Source organism: Apteryx mantelli, chromosome 5 (assembly GCF_036417845.1).
Source record: "Apteryx mantelli isolate bAptMan1 chromosome 5, bAptMan1.hap1, whole genome shotgun sequence".
Lineage (NCBI taxonomy): Eukaryota > Metazoa > Chordata > Aves > Apterygiformes > Apterygidae > Apteryx > Apteryx mantelli.
In genome coordinates this window covers 39,858,099-39,874,697 of record NC_089982.1, presented here as the reverse complement: position 1 = coordinate 39,874,697, position 16,599 = coordinate 39,858,099, and the positions used below count along the sequence as shown (strand labels likewise).

Here is a 16,599-nt window from a genome sequence, read left to right as displayed (position 1 = left end):
AAAGGCTAGGTGGAATAACTTGGATTTATCTACTGGGGTACTGTTGTTATGTGTAACTTTCAGATCTGGGTAGTTTTGTAAAGTCAGTCTTAACGATATTTCATTTCCTTCCTTGCAAGCCAATATCTTGACCCGTTACCTAACTTTGGTTTATTTGCCTCTCTTACATTTGTAAATGCCTTAGGCAATTTCTGTAAGGTATTCTTTTTGATAGAATCAAGTACACACATGGAACTACAATATTAACAGACCTACTGAAAATTCGGTTTGATCCAGCACTGATTGTCATTCTTGGCTGTTCTACAGGGCAGCTGAGGTACTACGTTTTCTACTCTGGTTTTTGGTTTTCATCCTGAATTGTTTTTAGTAACAATAAAGATACAATTATTTGGCTCTATCTTGTTTTTAAACATGTTTATTGATATTAAAATAAATTGAAATTTGTTTCCTGGGTACAAAATCAAAAACCATAGAACGTCCTGTTTACTAGAAGAAACATGTTATTATATAGAACTTGCTGATGTATTTTTCAAGCCTGTTTTGATGGAAAATATTCATCCTTGGGCAAAAAATAAAAAACAGTGGTCTCAAGCTTAAAACATTGGTATTATTCAAGGATGTACTTCTCTAAAGAAAAGTATCTACATCATGTTACTGGTGTCTGCAGTTCACTGGCAGCATTGGGAGCACATTCATTCCTGATACATCAACCCAGTGAAGTCAGTGAGCCAGATGCACAGGTTGTGCCAGCACCTTTTTGCCTGTAATCCAACTCTAAGTGCATGTGTCCTTGTTGTGGAGAAGCTTGGAGACTGTCATTTCCCAGTAACTGGTCTGCATAAAGAAAGCTGTCTTGGATGGCTGCTCCCTAAAGCCATCTGCTTTAGCTGACTGCTCTCCTAGGTTGCGTCTCCCCTGTCAGATAAAGATGTGTCTGTTAAATCTAAGGTTGATTATGTGCTAGCTGACCTGTTAGGGGAGACATGGTGTAATTCTTCTGTGGAGTAAATAGGTGATGGCAGTTATGAAGTAGATATACAGATGACAGCTAGCTACTTCATTGTAAGAGCCTCTATAATGTCTCCATCAGCATTTTCATAGCAAAACAGCTAAAGCTTATCAGGGTCCTACTGTAAAGCTTTCACACCACCATTCTGTGGTGAAATTGCAGCTCTGAGACCTCCTGCGTTCTTACCTCGGTAGCACTACGCAGGGTGGCTTGACAACAAATTCATTTTGTCAGGCAGACGGGGGGAGACAGGGGTCAGTGTAGGAATGTTAAAATAGGTCTGGATGGAATTCTAAGCAAATGGATTTTTATCTGGAATTTATTATTATTTGGAAGGACTTAAAACAGAAGTGATGTACCACAAAAAGAGGGAAACAGCTTGATCTGAGTAGAGTATTATAACTGTTTGAAGTTGCAACTGCAATGCTATGTTTCAGAGTTATGCTAAAATTTTATATTGATTTGTTCTAAAAGATATGCCCCTTTGATAAAGTTGTTATAATTTCTTGAATTATGTCATTTCTCCTGTTACCCTTTCCAAGAATAAAACTTTACTGAAGGTGCAAACATTGTTTCTAGATAAAAAAAAAAGCTTTGAGTGACTTCCAGTGATTATGTTATAAATATAAATTACAGCATTTGTAGCTTTATTGTATCATCTTTAATCTTTGATACATTCTAACTGTGATTTAAATTGACTAAATTAAGAGATTATTGGGAAATACATTCCTAATCTTAAAATCTTAACTACTGTATTCGAAAATGTTCACCTTCAGTGTTGTGCAGTTTTTCTCTTTTAATTAGATTTCTTTAATGTTTTATTTTGCTGTGAGAATAATTCAAAAGTGATGACAATTTTTATTTGCTTTGCGATACCATTAAACACAATGATTCACCATTTCCTCATGACTTTTCAACTCTGGCAAATGCCTACTGAATCCAGACTAACATAAATTGGTGTGGATTAGTTCCTATATATATATATTTTGCTAAGTATGCATGTTCTAAACTGTGAAATATAGAAATAGATTCTAAACCGATGGATTTTCGTCTGGAATCAATCTTTTCATTGGCAACAGAAAATTCTAATAGCAGTGAGACACTGAAGTATATTATACTGGAAATGAAATAGAAGAAAATTTTTCTTCATATACTAGTTTTACCATTTGATCTTTATTTTATTTTTCACCTTAGCAAAACCCTACACCTTCAAACTAGGAAATGTGACTATTAACAGATATAATATCCTGGAGAAAAACAGGAAGAAAAATTTTGTAATATTTATTTATTTATTTTAACCATCTGAATTATAGTGTCACAGCACTATTTTGAAACTCGCTGAGTGGCATGTTTTTCTAAGAGCAAATATTTAAATTATAGACCAGAATATGTTGCTTTATTATCATAACCTAATAGATGGATCAGCATGTTTTTTTGATGTGGGCATTGGAGAGAAAAGGAAAGGAAATATGTAAACTTTCTGAAATCCACATTCATCAAGAATGGGGAAACAACTACTTCGTTCACTGTTGGAAATGATGCTAGAATAGCAAGACAAAAATAGTGTAGAAATTAATGGTACCAGCAGATTAGACCTGTGTTTCATTTTATCCTTGCAAGGCTCCCAGTTAAAAAGCAGCACAGATCGTTCTAGTGACTGTATTTCTTGAAGACGGAGAAAAATGCTTGAAGCAAATAATAGGAAGGGCATGGTGGTTACTTCCATTTGCTGCCCTTTCAACCACAGACTTAGCTGAAACCAAAAATACATATTTAATAGAATTGAGAGCACAAAAAAGAAAATATAATTATTGTTATGAAATATTGCTATGGCAGGCATATTTTATGAAATTGCTGTTTAGTATGTAGTGTTGCAAGAACTCTTTTATTAAATAATTGTTCCTACATAGCTGTTATATTTTTCACCAATCTATTTCTCTGATCGTTTTGTAAAGGTAAATAAATACGACTGATCTGACATTACGGATGGAAAAAATGAAAGTATGTTTACACTTCATGTTAGATTACAGAGAGTCCCATTTTGACGCTGAGTAAGTCTGCTGAGGAATTATCCACATATATGTGTATGTGTGTATATGTACATACACAAACACACATATGTATGTATATATGTCAGTATACCCAGGACAATATAGTGCTGGTATAAAACTAGTCACCTACAGAAAGGCAGGAGAGATCTTATTTGCCTAGTTCCCATGTTGTGCAGTCCTGACAGGCACTGCACTGAGAAGTGACAGAGCTAAGGCCAAACGGCATGTTAGTTCACTTATTGGAGTGGTATCAAGTCCTTCATTCTTAATAATGTTGTAGGAGCATAGGAGAATTCAGGAAGGGACCTCAGGAGGTGCCTATTTCAAATTCGTTCTCAAAGCAATGTTAGCTCTGAGGGCAGCCCATGCTGCTCAGGGCTTTATGCAGTGGTGTTTTGAAAACCTTCAAGGGTGGACACGGTGCAGCCTTGCTGGGCAACCTGTTCCAAGGCCTGACCATGCTCATGTTGAATATCTCATGTGAACCACATTTGAAAGAAGTGATGCATGTAACATTATTTATTTAAGTTCACGCTTTTTTGTCCTTCCTGTCTCCTAAATCAGCAGTAGGTCAAATCTTTCTTATCTTTCTTACGTAACCCAGGCAAATTGTTGTAGTGTAATAGTATGGACATAATGGCTGTAGTGATGTCTCCTTATTACAGGTCTAAACAAACTTAGGATGGTGAAGCAGCACTTCCTGCATAGGGTTGGAAAGCTTCCCTTCCTGCCTTTTTTAATCCTCTGAAAATATAAATCAATGTGTATATTTTAAAGAGGTTGTAGAGAGTGAGCAAAAACAGCAGTCCCACTTGCTAGAGGTGCATGTAGCTGAGTATCACTGATCCTGTATGTGTGGGAGTTTCTTGGTGATATTTGTGTTGTGGGAGAGTACATAGACTTTTTCATTACTCAATTTGAGCATCTAAGTGCTTTGACATCTTTGGAAATAATTGTTTTTTAAGGGAGAAATAATTATAGTAATGCCAGATGTTGTTATTACTCTGTTAATTATTGTTTAACTGGAAACATAATTCTTAGCACTGTGGAAACACAGCTAGTGTTTTTTTTTCATCTGTAGGTGGGAACAGGAATAGTTGCTGTCTTTATGCTAGGGCATGTTTGTATTTTACATTGAAAGACAAGAACAAAAAGGCTGTGGCAGATCCTCATAGGAAAGGCAGCACGTGAAATGTGTCTTTCTTCAGGTTTCTGGAGGGAGTAATTGCTTGTCATGGGCCCATGTTTTCACATCACTGTTTGTTCTGTTTCTGCAATGTCGTCCATCACTTAGTGAACTTCCTCAAACAACAGGTATAGTAGCATGCAATCTTTAAGACTAGGAATGTTAGAAGTGGGAAGACTGTCTGGTGAAAGTTTGTTTACTTTTATCGCTGAAGAATAATTAGGTACTTTTTGGCTCTTGTCATTTGTCTTATTAGGTAAACTGTACACTGGAAACAAGCTAGCCACTTATAAACTTTCCCAGCTATGTATAACTTCATAAAGTACAACACTTCATCAAAGCAGATCCATTAAAACTCTGACTGGTACTCTTCTCTTGGCTTTGATTGCAGCACCACACAGAAGCACCGAGCCCATCATTGCTACCCCCATCAGCTTTACCATTAGATGTATTAAACAATGCCGTTGCTGGATTTAGTACAGTGGAAGAACTTATCCAATACCTTGAACCAGATCGGTGGCAACTGGATTTGGAAGATTTGTACAGGCCAACGTGGCAACTTCTTGGAAAGGCATATATTCATGGGAGAAAATCAAGAGGTAAATTACTCTTCTGTTTGGCCTTGCAGCTTTCTACAGATGTTTTCGTGACAAAGAAACAGTAATTATGAGCCTTCTTCACCTTGAATTTTGGTTCCAAGAATGGAATATGTTAGAGATCATTGTCGTTAGATGTTTTCAGTTGTATTTTCTGAAAAAGGACAATAACTAAACTCAAAACTTAAAGGAATTTAGCAGGATAAAGTAACAAAGAAAAAAAATTAAAGCAGACAGGGAGCTTGGGACCTCTTTGTTTTCAGAGTGGAAGGGCATGTGGGTTTCTTTTGTACGAAGGGCAACAAATTTATTTTTTTATTAGCATAGGTCATTTCTTACACCTACTGTATCAAGTGAACAATTAGTTTACCTCCTTAGCATGTTTGTAGTCTCTGCAGCATGTGGATTGAAAGCAATTAGCTAAATGTTGCTCTTCCATGCTACCTCATGAAATCCTTGTGTCCATATCTGATATTTGATCGTGCAGTTGTCAGCTTAATCAGATGTAAAATAGATGATGTATTTCAAGACTTGCTGAACTATTTCTTGTTCAGCAAATCATTTTATTCCATCTATATTTGACATTCATGCATTTTCTACCACATATCCTCCAGATGCTGCCCACTGTTTCATGTTTATGGATTCCATGTGGCTGGATAGCATGCAGGCAATACCTCCTTCCTTTCCCACCATATAGCATGAAAATGAAGATATACAAGTGCAGCTGAATAAAGTCCTCAGTTGGCAAATGTAAACTAGATTATCATCTGATCAGCAAGGAAAGGGAGGAGATGAAAACTTTCATAACTCAAATTTAAGTTTTTGACAGCTGATCCTTGGATCACAGCCTAAAAATGAACCCGTCTACCCTACCTCTGTTGCTACAGCAATGTACTCATCAACTAAATCAAAAGTCAAAGAGGAGGAAGTTTCTTTAAAAGGTTTCAGCAATGGACCATGTCTTTTAGATAGTCGTTTAACACTCTTCTAATTCAAGAGTTTCAGTATTTGCCAAATATATGCCATAAGCATACACTAAGTAGAGAGAAAAACAAAATGTAATATGTGGAACCTTACATAAACTAAAATGCAGGTGTTGGATAACATCTATATAGACAAAGGCAACTCCCTGCAAGACAGATCTTCCAAGAAACTATCAGAGTAAATCTTTTAAAGACTTCTAATTAGATACTGAAATAGATTTTTCCACTGAATAAACATATCATAGTGTTGCCACATTCATCTTAAAGAGACCACCCTCAGACTGCATTACTGAGTGTGTAATGTAATAGCCTGGGGCAGAAAATATGTCCAGTTGAGATGATATAGTATGAACTGTTAGGTCTATTAAATAGTTAGGGAAAGCAAACTTTTTTATATTGTTGCTTTTAGTAGAAAGTTTGCTGTATTTAAAAACCTATTTAAGAACTGTTTTGGAGAAGTGCATGCCCTGAAATGTTGTGGATTTTTTTCTCCAAACTCTTTGATTCTATAATTAGATCAGTTTTGTTTTTGCAGTATTTCAGTGCAAAAGCTAAATTAGTGTCCCTACGTTCATGAACAAGCATCAGTTTATATCTAGATTAAAAGAAACTCTAATTAAAAGTATATATTACTTTATGTAGAAAGGAGAAGAATGTCATCCTCTACTTAATAATTCATATGAAAAAGACTATATTTAGACAACCTAAATTCCACAGAACTTCTGTGTCTGATGTTTTCTCTGGATAAAATGCTTCTAAAAACTTCTAGCCAGGAAAGAAGAAACAGCAAGTTCAGAAGCTGTTGAACTTGCTGTTTCTTCTTTTGATGTCTAAATATAGCCCTAAATTCTTTTAGAATATTAAACATACTTAAAAATAAAATATATGTTGCAGTGCAAAAAATTGATCCCATCCCTTCCCACAGAAATCTATGAGTAATCATTAGACCGTATTCTGAAGTCTGCTTAAGAAGAATAGAAGAGTCATAATCCAACCATAGTACTTAGTAGATACTTTTCTGGTATAGAGAGATATGTGACTTTGTCTTTTGTGCTGTTTGTTTGGAGTTCAAAAATTGCACAGAAACCAGTTTTGTAACAGCTCTTTCCTGTTGTAGGAGACAGTAGGAAAGCTACGCTCCTAGGAACATCTCCAAGCAGTTACACTCCTAGGAACCAAAACCATTCTGCTGTCTGTGCCCACATACTGGTGTCTCAACCAGGATATAATTTGTTTCACTGTCTTTGAGAGTAGGAGCCAGCTGGAAAAATGTTTTGGGAAAGAAAGGTCCCTGTGGTACTGAATGCAAGTCCCAGAAGATGCTAAAAAGTTACAATGCCAATTAGAGAAAGCAGTTACTTTCAGGCTGGTGTGAACATGGAATATTTGAGTTGTATATGCTAATGAAGACACACTTTTGAAATAGACTTTACTTTAGACTTATCTGCATCTACATTTACTCCCCCTTTTTTCTTCCTCCCCTTATTTTTATTTTAGTGTTTCTCATTCATATGCTACTGCAGAACCTTCCATTCTTCCTGAGCTAGTGCTAAACAAAAGAACTTTGACTGTTGTGTCAAACATGATACATGAGTGGAAGCCAAGTTGAAAGAGTGTTTAAATGTTCACATTATAACAGGTACTGTAACTCAGTGCACTTGGGAAATCCACATAACCTTTTATTGTGGTTAAGTAAACACTTTTAAGGGAATATATACATTCTCTCATCTAGCTTCATGCCCACAGTGTGTTAAAATAAATTTTGGACAGATAGATACTCTTTGAAAAAATAACAGCTTAATTCACACACTTCAAAGAAGTGATTATATAAGCACTGGATAAATTTGCCACAGACCTTTTAATGAAATTGAATTGCATAAGGTAGGGTGAGGGTTCATGTAAAAGTATGATAGCAATATACCTTAGTGGATCGTAAAGCATGGAAACCAAATGTGCAGTTTTTCAGCTCTCCTGAAACTTGTTGTTACAATAAGGCACACTTAAATACATCTGCCAAGAGCTGAATGTGTGTCCTTATACACAAACTTTTTAAAATTTGGACTGGAGGTGTGAGGGGTGCAGTTCAGATTCATTTCAATTTTGTGACAAAATGTATACTATGTTTACTGCTCATTTAAGTACACTGCCCTTTTCTCTGTGTCATAACTACAACTGGTACAGAAAAATGGATACATTCCTCTACTGTTGGCTGTAGGCAGAAGATAGCAAAGTAACAGGATGCCAGGTAGGCAGCTCTCTTCCACTGGTCCCTGGGCATGCTAGAAGAGGCAGGTGGTATCTTTGGCATCAGTGTCCAACTTCTGTTTTCAGTTTCTCATGGTGAAGGAACAAGCAGAAATCATGTTAGGACACACAAGCTTAGCTTGCTGAAATTCATTGTTCCAAGCATCTTCAGTCTCTGTAGAAATCTACCAGCAGAAAGTATCAGCTGAACTATCATTTGTCTTACTGTGTTTTAGGTGTTGTATTCTCATTCAGACTCATCACTGATTCCATATCCCGAAAGGTAGTGGGAGAAAGAAGTATACTCAGTTTCTGTCCACAGTCCTTGATAAATGGAGGTAGATATGTCCACTATCTAAATGACTCAGCCTAGAGCTATTAGCTGACCAGAGGAGCTTAAATCATTTCTAACTTCTCGCTGTGAATCTCTCCCCAAAAAGCTTTGTATCTCTTCTGCTCCCTTTTCAGCTTTCTTCAGGGAATGCTCTTTCAGTGTGGGAGGCAGGCTGGTGTCCTATCAGTAACTTCATTGGAGTTATTACACCCTCCTCACTTCTAAAAAGTCAACTTGTTTATTTAGGAGCCTGTGTTAACCTGATAGTAAAGGAATGAAGTGCCTCAGCTTGGCATTCACTGTAAACGTAAGCAGAGAACAGGCTTCGGTGTGTTTAACTGACCCTTCACAACAGTATACCCTTACTTTTGGATGCCATTATATGGGTAAGGTTTGCAAAAGAAATGTTTGAAGAACTGTGGAATAAAATTATTGCCCAAAGATCTGCTCCTGGGACAGTACTAGTGAGCATTTCTTTAGAGAAGTGCAGCTTCTAAATTCTCTTTTTCTCGCATGTTTAAATAGAAATGAGAGGAGATAGCTGGTCTTAATGGGCTAAAGTTCTCCTTAGAAACCTTTGGAGGCTCTTTACATAGTAAAGAGAGAAAAGAGGTATCTTTCTAGAGGATGATTCAGAGCAGGAACATATTTTAACTTTATTTCATAGCTTTTTTTATCGATGAACTACTAGCAGTTAATATAAAGGGTTTGTGAAGTAATATATCAATGGTTAATAATATGATTTTTAAACTGCACTGAGATATTTTTGTTCCCAGTTTCTTCTTGAGTCAGATCAAAAACAGTTGGTTTAAAGGTCTGTACTGCTTTGTTCAAGACTTATTACATTATTACATTCAGGCCATATTACATTAAATTTTCTTCTTTTCTTTCTGTTCAGGAAGATAAAGTACTATGAACCAGTAAGAAGGAATACCCCTGTGAATTAGACATTAATTCTGTTCCTTACTGGTGGTGGGAGTGGAAAGAAAAGGTTAAGACAAATTATTCAAGATCATGGACGCTATAGCCTGGCTTCTCTGAAAGAAATGAAATTACACTGTTTTTCACCAAACTGATCCCAGTTTTTCCCAGTTTTCTCATTTTTCTATTTCAAGACCTCTTACTTCTTGGTGATGCAGTTAAGGGAAGCCTGAAGTAATTTTCCATATTTCTGATCTTTTCATGAGCTAGCTGTTCAACCATTGGCACAGTCAAACTCTAGTGTGATACAGCAGAACCATTTTATAGGGAATTTGATGCTAAATATGAATATCTTTAACCCTTCAGTTTGATGAGTTAGATGCTCAGAAGGAGAAGCTGGATTTTATTTAAGAGACATCGAGTGAAAATGAAGCTAAGAGAAACAACAGAAATTCATATATGCACTGCTATGAAGAAAGAGAGGACCAGTGAAAAATGGAGAGTGTTAAGACATTTATAGATGCACATACTTATGCACTTATATATCGTCTATACAGTATTCACGGACAATGAGCTAACTTCTTGAAGTTATTTGTCCATAGCAGTGAGTTCCCCCCTTAAATATAAATGGTTGGATTATTTATACTTAAAAAAAAAAATTATTTATCTCCCTTGCAAAAAAGCATTATTTGAATTTTCAAGGGGGAAAATGTTGTCATGTTTTATGGAAATGAACTCAAAAATGTGTTTGGAAGTTAGCGGGATTCTTAATTGCTGTGTGTGTTTTTCCAGTTCATAGTTAATATTGAATAGGAACACTCAAACTCAGAGTATGAGTGTGACACAAAGGGAACTCCATTAGCGTTGATATGGTAAAACATTTACTAGAATATAGCAGCTAAAGCTTACTTTGCTTAATTTGAACCAACTCTTCCAGAGTTACAAAATAAATAGTGAATACTCCTAAACAAGGATTTTTCAATTTAGGTTTCACAGTATTGATAAAACAGCAGTATTATCCTTTGGGCTGAACCTGCACCACTAGCACATGAGCTTTCCCCAAGGGTTCCACACCATTGGTTCACCACCAGTGAAGTTTGATTATGAATCAGAAGAGCACATATTTGTTCGTCTTTTTGCAGTGGTTGATCTGAACCTTCTAAAGGAGGAGGTACGGCTGTATAGTTGTACTCCTCGCAACTTCTCAGTGTCCTTGAGGGAGGAGCTGAAGCGAACTGACACCATCTTCTGGCCACTGTGTCTTCTGGTTAAGCGTTGTGGTGGAAACTGTGCCTGTTGTCATCAGAGCTGCAGTGAGTGCCAATGTGTACCAACAAAAGTCACCAAAAAATACCATGAGGTATGCACTTTCTAGTATATTTGCATGTTTGCAAGTACTGAAAGACAACTCAAGAATTTGTTTTTACTATGAGTGTACCAAAATATATTTTAAAATTGTACATATTGGACTTGTAGTAATTTTTTTAACCACTTTAATGAAGTGTAACTTAAAATTTTAGTGTCTTCCTTTTTAAAATATTGTACAATAGTGAAAGGGGAGTTGATATTTATATTTAAGTTTCATAGTATCCCTATAGCTACAAATATATTTCCGCGCTGGCTGTGTACTGACTCATGTGGAGAGTGGGCTTTTCCGTGGAACTGTTAAGTCATTCCTGAAATACCTGTTTACTAGTGGAGTTTGGACATATCACACCTCCCTGTTAATGTTTCTCTAGAGGCAGATATGAACTTTATAAAGAAAGAGATATGTCCATTTCCATTGTTATAAATCTATAGTTAAAATTATTTATTAAAGAGTTATCTCGTAATTCCATGGGGTTAACTATATCATTAGTCCTTAAAGAAAACAAATAGAAAGATGAAACTGCAAGACTCTCTGATTAAAAACAAATACTTATTAAGCGTGTTATAATCACATTTGGAAAGGCCTTGAGATGAAATAAAAAATAATAATTGTTGTGTGGAATAAATGAAGAAATTCAGCTGAGGAAAGGTTTAGTTTCTTTTGATAAGCCTCCTGTCTTCCAATTTGTTTCCAGAGCAGTCTAGCTCATAGTCCAGGTGTGTAACGATGCACTTGCTGTTCTCTTGATGCTTGGATTGTTCTCCTTCAGGTTCTCCAACTGAAGCCAAGGATTGGTGTACGGGGATTGCATAAATCATTGACAGATGTGCCCTTGGAACACCATGAGGAGTGTGACTGTGTGTGCAAAGGGAATACTGAAGGATAAACATGGTTTAAATGTGCTGTTTTCTTGCAAAGCACATTCAATCAATGGCTGATTCTATTATGGGGCTTGTGCATTATCTCCTTCTATAATCTCAGTTGTTTGCTTTGGGGATCTTCCATCTTCAGGATTTACAGTGAGCTCTAAAAAGAGGAGAAGCCAAACTGGGATTATATGTTGTGTAACAGCTCTGTTTGGAGGCCCAGTGAAAGGATGGGAGAAAGGCATCAATGAGGGATTTAAAACGTATGTATTGTTTTTGTCCCCCACAGTTTTCTTGACAATACATGGATTTATAATTTAGGAGTAAAACTAAAGTTAGAAGGCTCACATCATGGAGACTTGATTCTGCTGGCTGTCACATTTCTACAGCTCCAGTACACCTTGCCTCTGTTGAAAACATCTGAAATCTGTCTTTCTGTGTTCAGCTACTCCTGTGTACTCTAAATGAAGCATTCTCTGGTTTATAAACTTGTTTTAAAACAGACTGTCTTGCTCCGAATTAAACATAATTTGCCTGATACTGGTAGGAAAGACTGGATTTTTCCATACGTTCTAGTAAAGCTCCTGCCTTTTAGAAAGAAGACCAGACAATAGCTATGGAATGAGCTAACATTGGAAAGAACAGCGCCTTTATTCTTACTACTATGGCCGATGATTTTTTTGTTGTTGTTGTTTGTTATTTTTTATTGTGTACATTTTTATACTCTCCTTTTGACAATATAACTATTTGCTTTTCTAAACTTGTTAAATATATCTATTTTTACCAAAGGTATTTAATATTCTTTTTTATTACAACCTAGATCAAATATTTTTTAGTTTTGTGAGACTTTAAAGCCAGATTTATACAGTTGGAGGAACATAGATTACTATGGGAACATAGGCTACTATGGGAAAGGAGTGTTATTGCTTGATAGTTTGTTGCTAGACAGTGAAAAAGTATGGGTTTTTACGGGGAAACACAGTAATAATAAACAGAGATGGGTGGATGAAGGTCTAACCTTGCTAGCTCCATGATACTGAAAATATAAGAGACAGAAATTTCTATAAATGGTTTCAGAAGTAGATACTAAAAAATTCCTCTTCCCATTCTGGCATTTGTTCCAGCAGAAAAAAAAGACCATAGATAGATGCATTCTGGCTTTTTTAATTGTTTAATTTCTTTGAAGTAGGATGATCTACAACATAAGAAAAGAAGTTCAGTGGCCTGCTGCCTTCATGATGCATCGTGATCATGGAAAGGTAGCCTTGTTAATGTTGAAGTGTATGGTTTTCCATTGATGGTTACATCTGTTTAAATTCTGTTGACTCACAGGATTGTAACACTCTTCAGTACAGTTTTATGAACTATGTTTTTGTTTCTTCTGTATGTTATATCCTTTAACCAGTACACTTATCCCACCCTATGCAAATTGAAGAGGAAACAGTAAAGTATTTTGCTTGTAAAATGCTTTAACATTATGTCTAGTTTATTTTTTGACTATTGGATTTGCAGATTGTAACGAATCACCAAATAAAGTAATAATGCTAATTTTGGGAGAAGAAATGTTTTGGTGTGATTGCATATTTATATGTGATAAGTATACAATAACAAAAAAGTAGAGAGGGTGATTCGCTGCTTATCATTCTGAAAGTCAGTTATAAAAGTGAAAGTCTTTTGTTACAAAGACAGATCCATTTTCTTGTGCTTCCATTTGCTTAACTATCTCTGTTTATCTGTAAATCCAAGAGAAGAAAAAAAGAGAAGGAATATGATGGTATTCATACAAATATTCAGAATATTCAAAATAGTGTGGATGTGAAGCTGTCAAGTTGAAAAAACATCTTCTGTTATTGTTTCCATCATGAAAATGAGTTCTGATATGGATGTTTCTGTGTGTCAGTATGACTTTGTGATAGTGATTTTGAAAAATTCTCAGGTGAAATCTGATTCTATCTTAGCTGATTTATTTTCCCAACCCTCAATTCCTTACTGAATAAGACAAATATGTGGTGGAAATGCAGCATATAATTATCCGATCTGAACATTAAAACATGCACCAGAATGCAGAGTTATGGTAACACAGGAAACCTGGTTTACTTGAATTTTGAGTCCTGACCAGAGTAAAGGGTGTTTCGCAGTAATATTTTTGAATTAATATTATGCTTTCTTTGTGATATCAAGAGCTTTTAAGAATCAAATTGGATTAAAAGGAGAAATAACAGCCTTTGGCACCATAATTCATCAGAAGAATTGAAAAATGTAATTCCATTACATACATTACTCTTGTGGGAAATATATAAGGTCTCATCCTCTCTGTAGACTTGCTACTAGTGGAAAAAGATGTGACGTACATTTCGGGATACATATTTGCTGACAGTAGATCTGAAGGTTAATGCTTTCCAAAAATCAGAAGTATTTCTTCTATTGCTCACCTCTGTTTTTGGCTCACTTTCTTCCCTACCAATGTTCTTGTACCAGTTTCCTTACCAGTTCCTTGCTATAGGCCAAGCATTCGGCATTCAAACTAATATCCCTTTCCTCTTTTCATCCCAGTTCCCGGTGCTGTGTCTCTCATCTGATCGAAAATCGTCCCTCCCCACCATTTCCCATTTTCTTGCCTGGCACCATTAACCTCTTTCCTCCCGCCTCAGCTCCATGTTGAAACTGTCTTCTCTCACTTCAGTTAACCTGAATTTGTTTTTCCATTTGCTCCTTGCTATCCCATGCCGAGAGGAATATTGCAAGTAGCAAAAGAGAGAAGTCTCTCGGCCCTCGGTGTTGGGACCTGCTGCCATGGCAGCAAAGGGAAAAAGGGCCTGTGAGTCTGAATCCGTCGGTGTAGGCTCAGTGGCACATGCCTGCCCCGTGCTGGGCTCCGCTCATTTTCCAGAGCAGCTGGGCAGCTGGAATATATAATCAGATATTCTGGGAATTTAGCACTCCAGATCTTCCCTAGCTTAGACAGCATGGGCAGCTCTGAGTATTTTTAAAGGACAAAATTTGGAAAAGATACCAAGCTGTGGGATTAAAGATGAAGTTTTCCTGCTTTGTGTCATATCCTCCATACTATTTGATAGAGCAGGTATTCCCTGATAGTGGGTAATTTATGCTGGTGGTCTGATGGGTTGTATCCTTACTACATAATGCTTATGTTCACCAGGTTTTGTTTCCTAGATTCTACTGAATTTGCCATAGTTTTGCATCCAGAATATTCTTGAAACATTTTGAAGCTGCTCTGTGTAAGTTTCTGACGGCATAGGGGAGCTGGTGTCATAAAAATAAATTGAATTAGTGATTTTAAGTCTTCACTTAGAAACAAGCAAAACATGGCACAGCATAAGAGAAACACTTACTGGTGACGGATGTGAGATTAGGGTAGGAAAGCAGAATGCCGGAGCAGACCTGAGCATGGTGTGGGTCGCAGGAGAGGGGACCTGCACGGGGCAGGTGGGTCGGCAGCAGGCAGGCTGGAGGAGGCAGGAGGTGGGTGACGTGGGGGGGTGCCGTGGGTGAGGTGAGGTGGGTATGGGCAGTAGGGGTCAGTGGAAGGAAAATACAGCACAAAAGGGCAAGAGAGAAACAGTGCTGGTGACAGCAGTCTCCTAATTTACTTACAACTCCCTCTCTGAAAGGCTTTAATCCCTTAACACCTTTCTCCCTCTGAAGATTTTGTCACCTGAAGATGAAACTTTTCGGTCAGGTGATTCTGAGGAGTGAAGTTTCTCAGAGCCTTAAGGTGGGCCAAATATTTTATATACATACAGCATAGCTGTAAGGTGAGCGAATGCTTGTTGCAAAGGGGCATCTTGGGAAAGTGCCAGGGGAGGGCAGTAATTCGCTCAGCCTGCTGCTATCCCATTGGCCCTTACCAGGCCTCAGAGCTTCCTTAGCAAATGGTGTACGCAGGGGCAAATGCAGGAACAGTGCAAGCCAGTGGAAGGGACAAAATAATGACATGTACTGCTTTTTATTTGGATGCACTGACCATCACCAATACTTAGGCTTAAACTTTGAAAAATATATTTGAAATAAGACTTCAAAATTGCACTTAATAAATGTACTAATGGTAGACGGAACTTTTGCTTAAAATTCACACTCTGCTTTCCCACTTTATTTCAGAAATGATTGTCCAACTCTACTTTTCTGAATTTGCTTAAAATTCCCACATCGTAAGGCTTTAATTCCTTAGCACCTTTTCTGCCTCTGAAGATTTTGTCACCAGGTGAAATTTCTCAATCAGTTGTTTTTGAGGAGTATAACTTCTCAGCCTCAAAGTGGGCCAACTATTTTATATCCAGAATTACATATAGAATTCAGGAAATATTCCTCTGAGGGTTTTGTCTGATTATTATTAGTGTTCTACTGTTTCTAAGTAAAGAGACAACGGCATGGCAAAAACTAACTCAAGATATTAATCATGAATTACTAACAAGCAATCAACAGTGCCTTTTCTTCCACATTTACAGGTCATCAGTGCTGAGTGCAAAGGATGCTGTATGGGTAGAAAAAGATTGATGAAAGTGGATAAAAAGCCCATGATTTTCAATGTGGAATAGAAGTTGATGTCTCATTTTTGTGGGGATTTTTCAAATTATTGCTGTCTATTTTAAGCAGTGAGTTGCTGAACTGTGTTAATATAAGCATCTGTGTTAGGGAATGCTGGGGAAAATGACTATTTTTAATGGTCCCGAACAGTGGAAATAGCTGGGTGGAATAAAGTAGTTCCTCTAAATTAGACAAGATCCAGATAGCATAGGCTGCATTTTGTAGGCTGTATTGTGTTCCTGATAGATGGCTTAGACTAAAAGTAATTAATCCCCCAGAGGAATAGGTGGGGAGCTGCCAACTGATGGTGAGCATTGTTTTTATGAATTCTGTAGATATTTACATTTCTGAAACCCTTGTGTCAGCTGTTGTTGGCATGGGAGTGATGTGGAACGGCACCAAAACTTTAGTCACCAAGGGCGTTGACTGCAGGTCTGTTGGCTCTTAAGCTCTTAAGTTTCCTTACTGCTCATCTGCCTGGCTGCAAGAGCTCAC

At 37.0% G+C, this 16,599-nt stretch overlaps 1 protein-coding gene across 2 annotated transcripts in view; it reads left to right on the top strand.

Moving 5' to 3' along the window:
* The window catches only part of PDGFC (platelet derived growth factor C), a 133,203-nt gene extending 120,179 nt beyond the window's left edge, over positions 1-13,024 (top strand). For both annotated transcript variants that reach the window (XM_067297847.1, XM_067297846.1), the window contains 3 exons: positions 4,638-4,845; positions 10,467-10,684; positions 11,463-13,024. In XM_067297847.1, coding sequence (XP_067153948.1) covers positions 4,638-4,845; positions 10,467-10,684; positions 11,463-11,579 — 543 coding nt within the window. In that variant the 3' untranslated portion in view covers positions 11,580-13,024. The remainder of the gene's footprint in view (positions 1-4,637; positions 4,846-10,466; positions 10,685-11,462) is intronic.
* Positions 13,025-16,599: the final 3,575 nt, after the last annotated feature.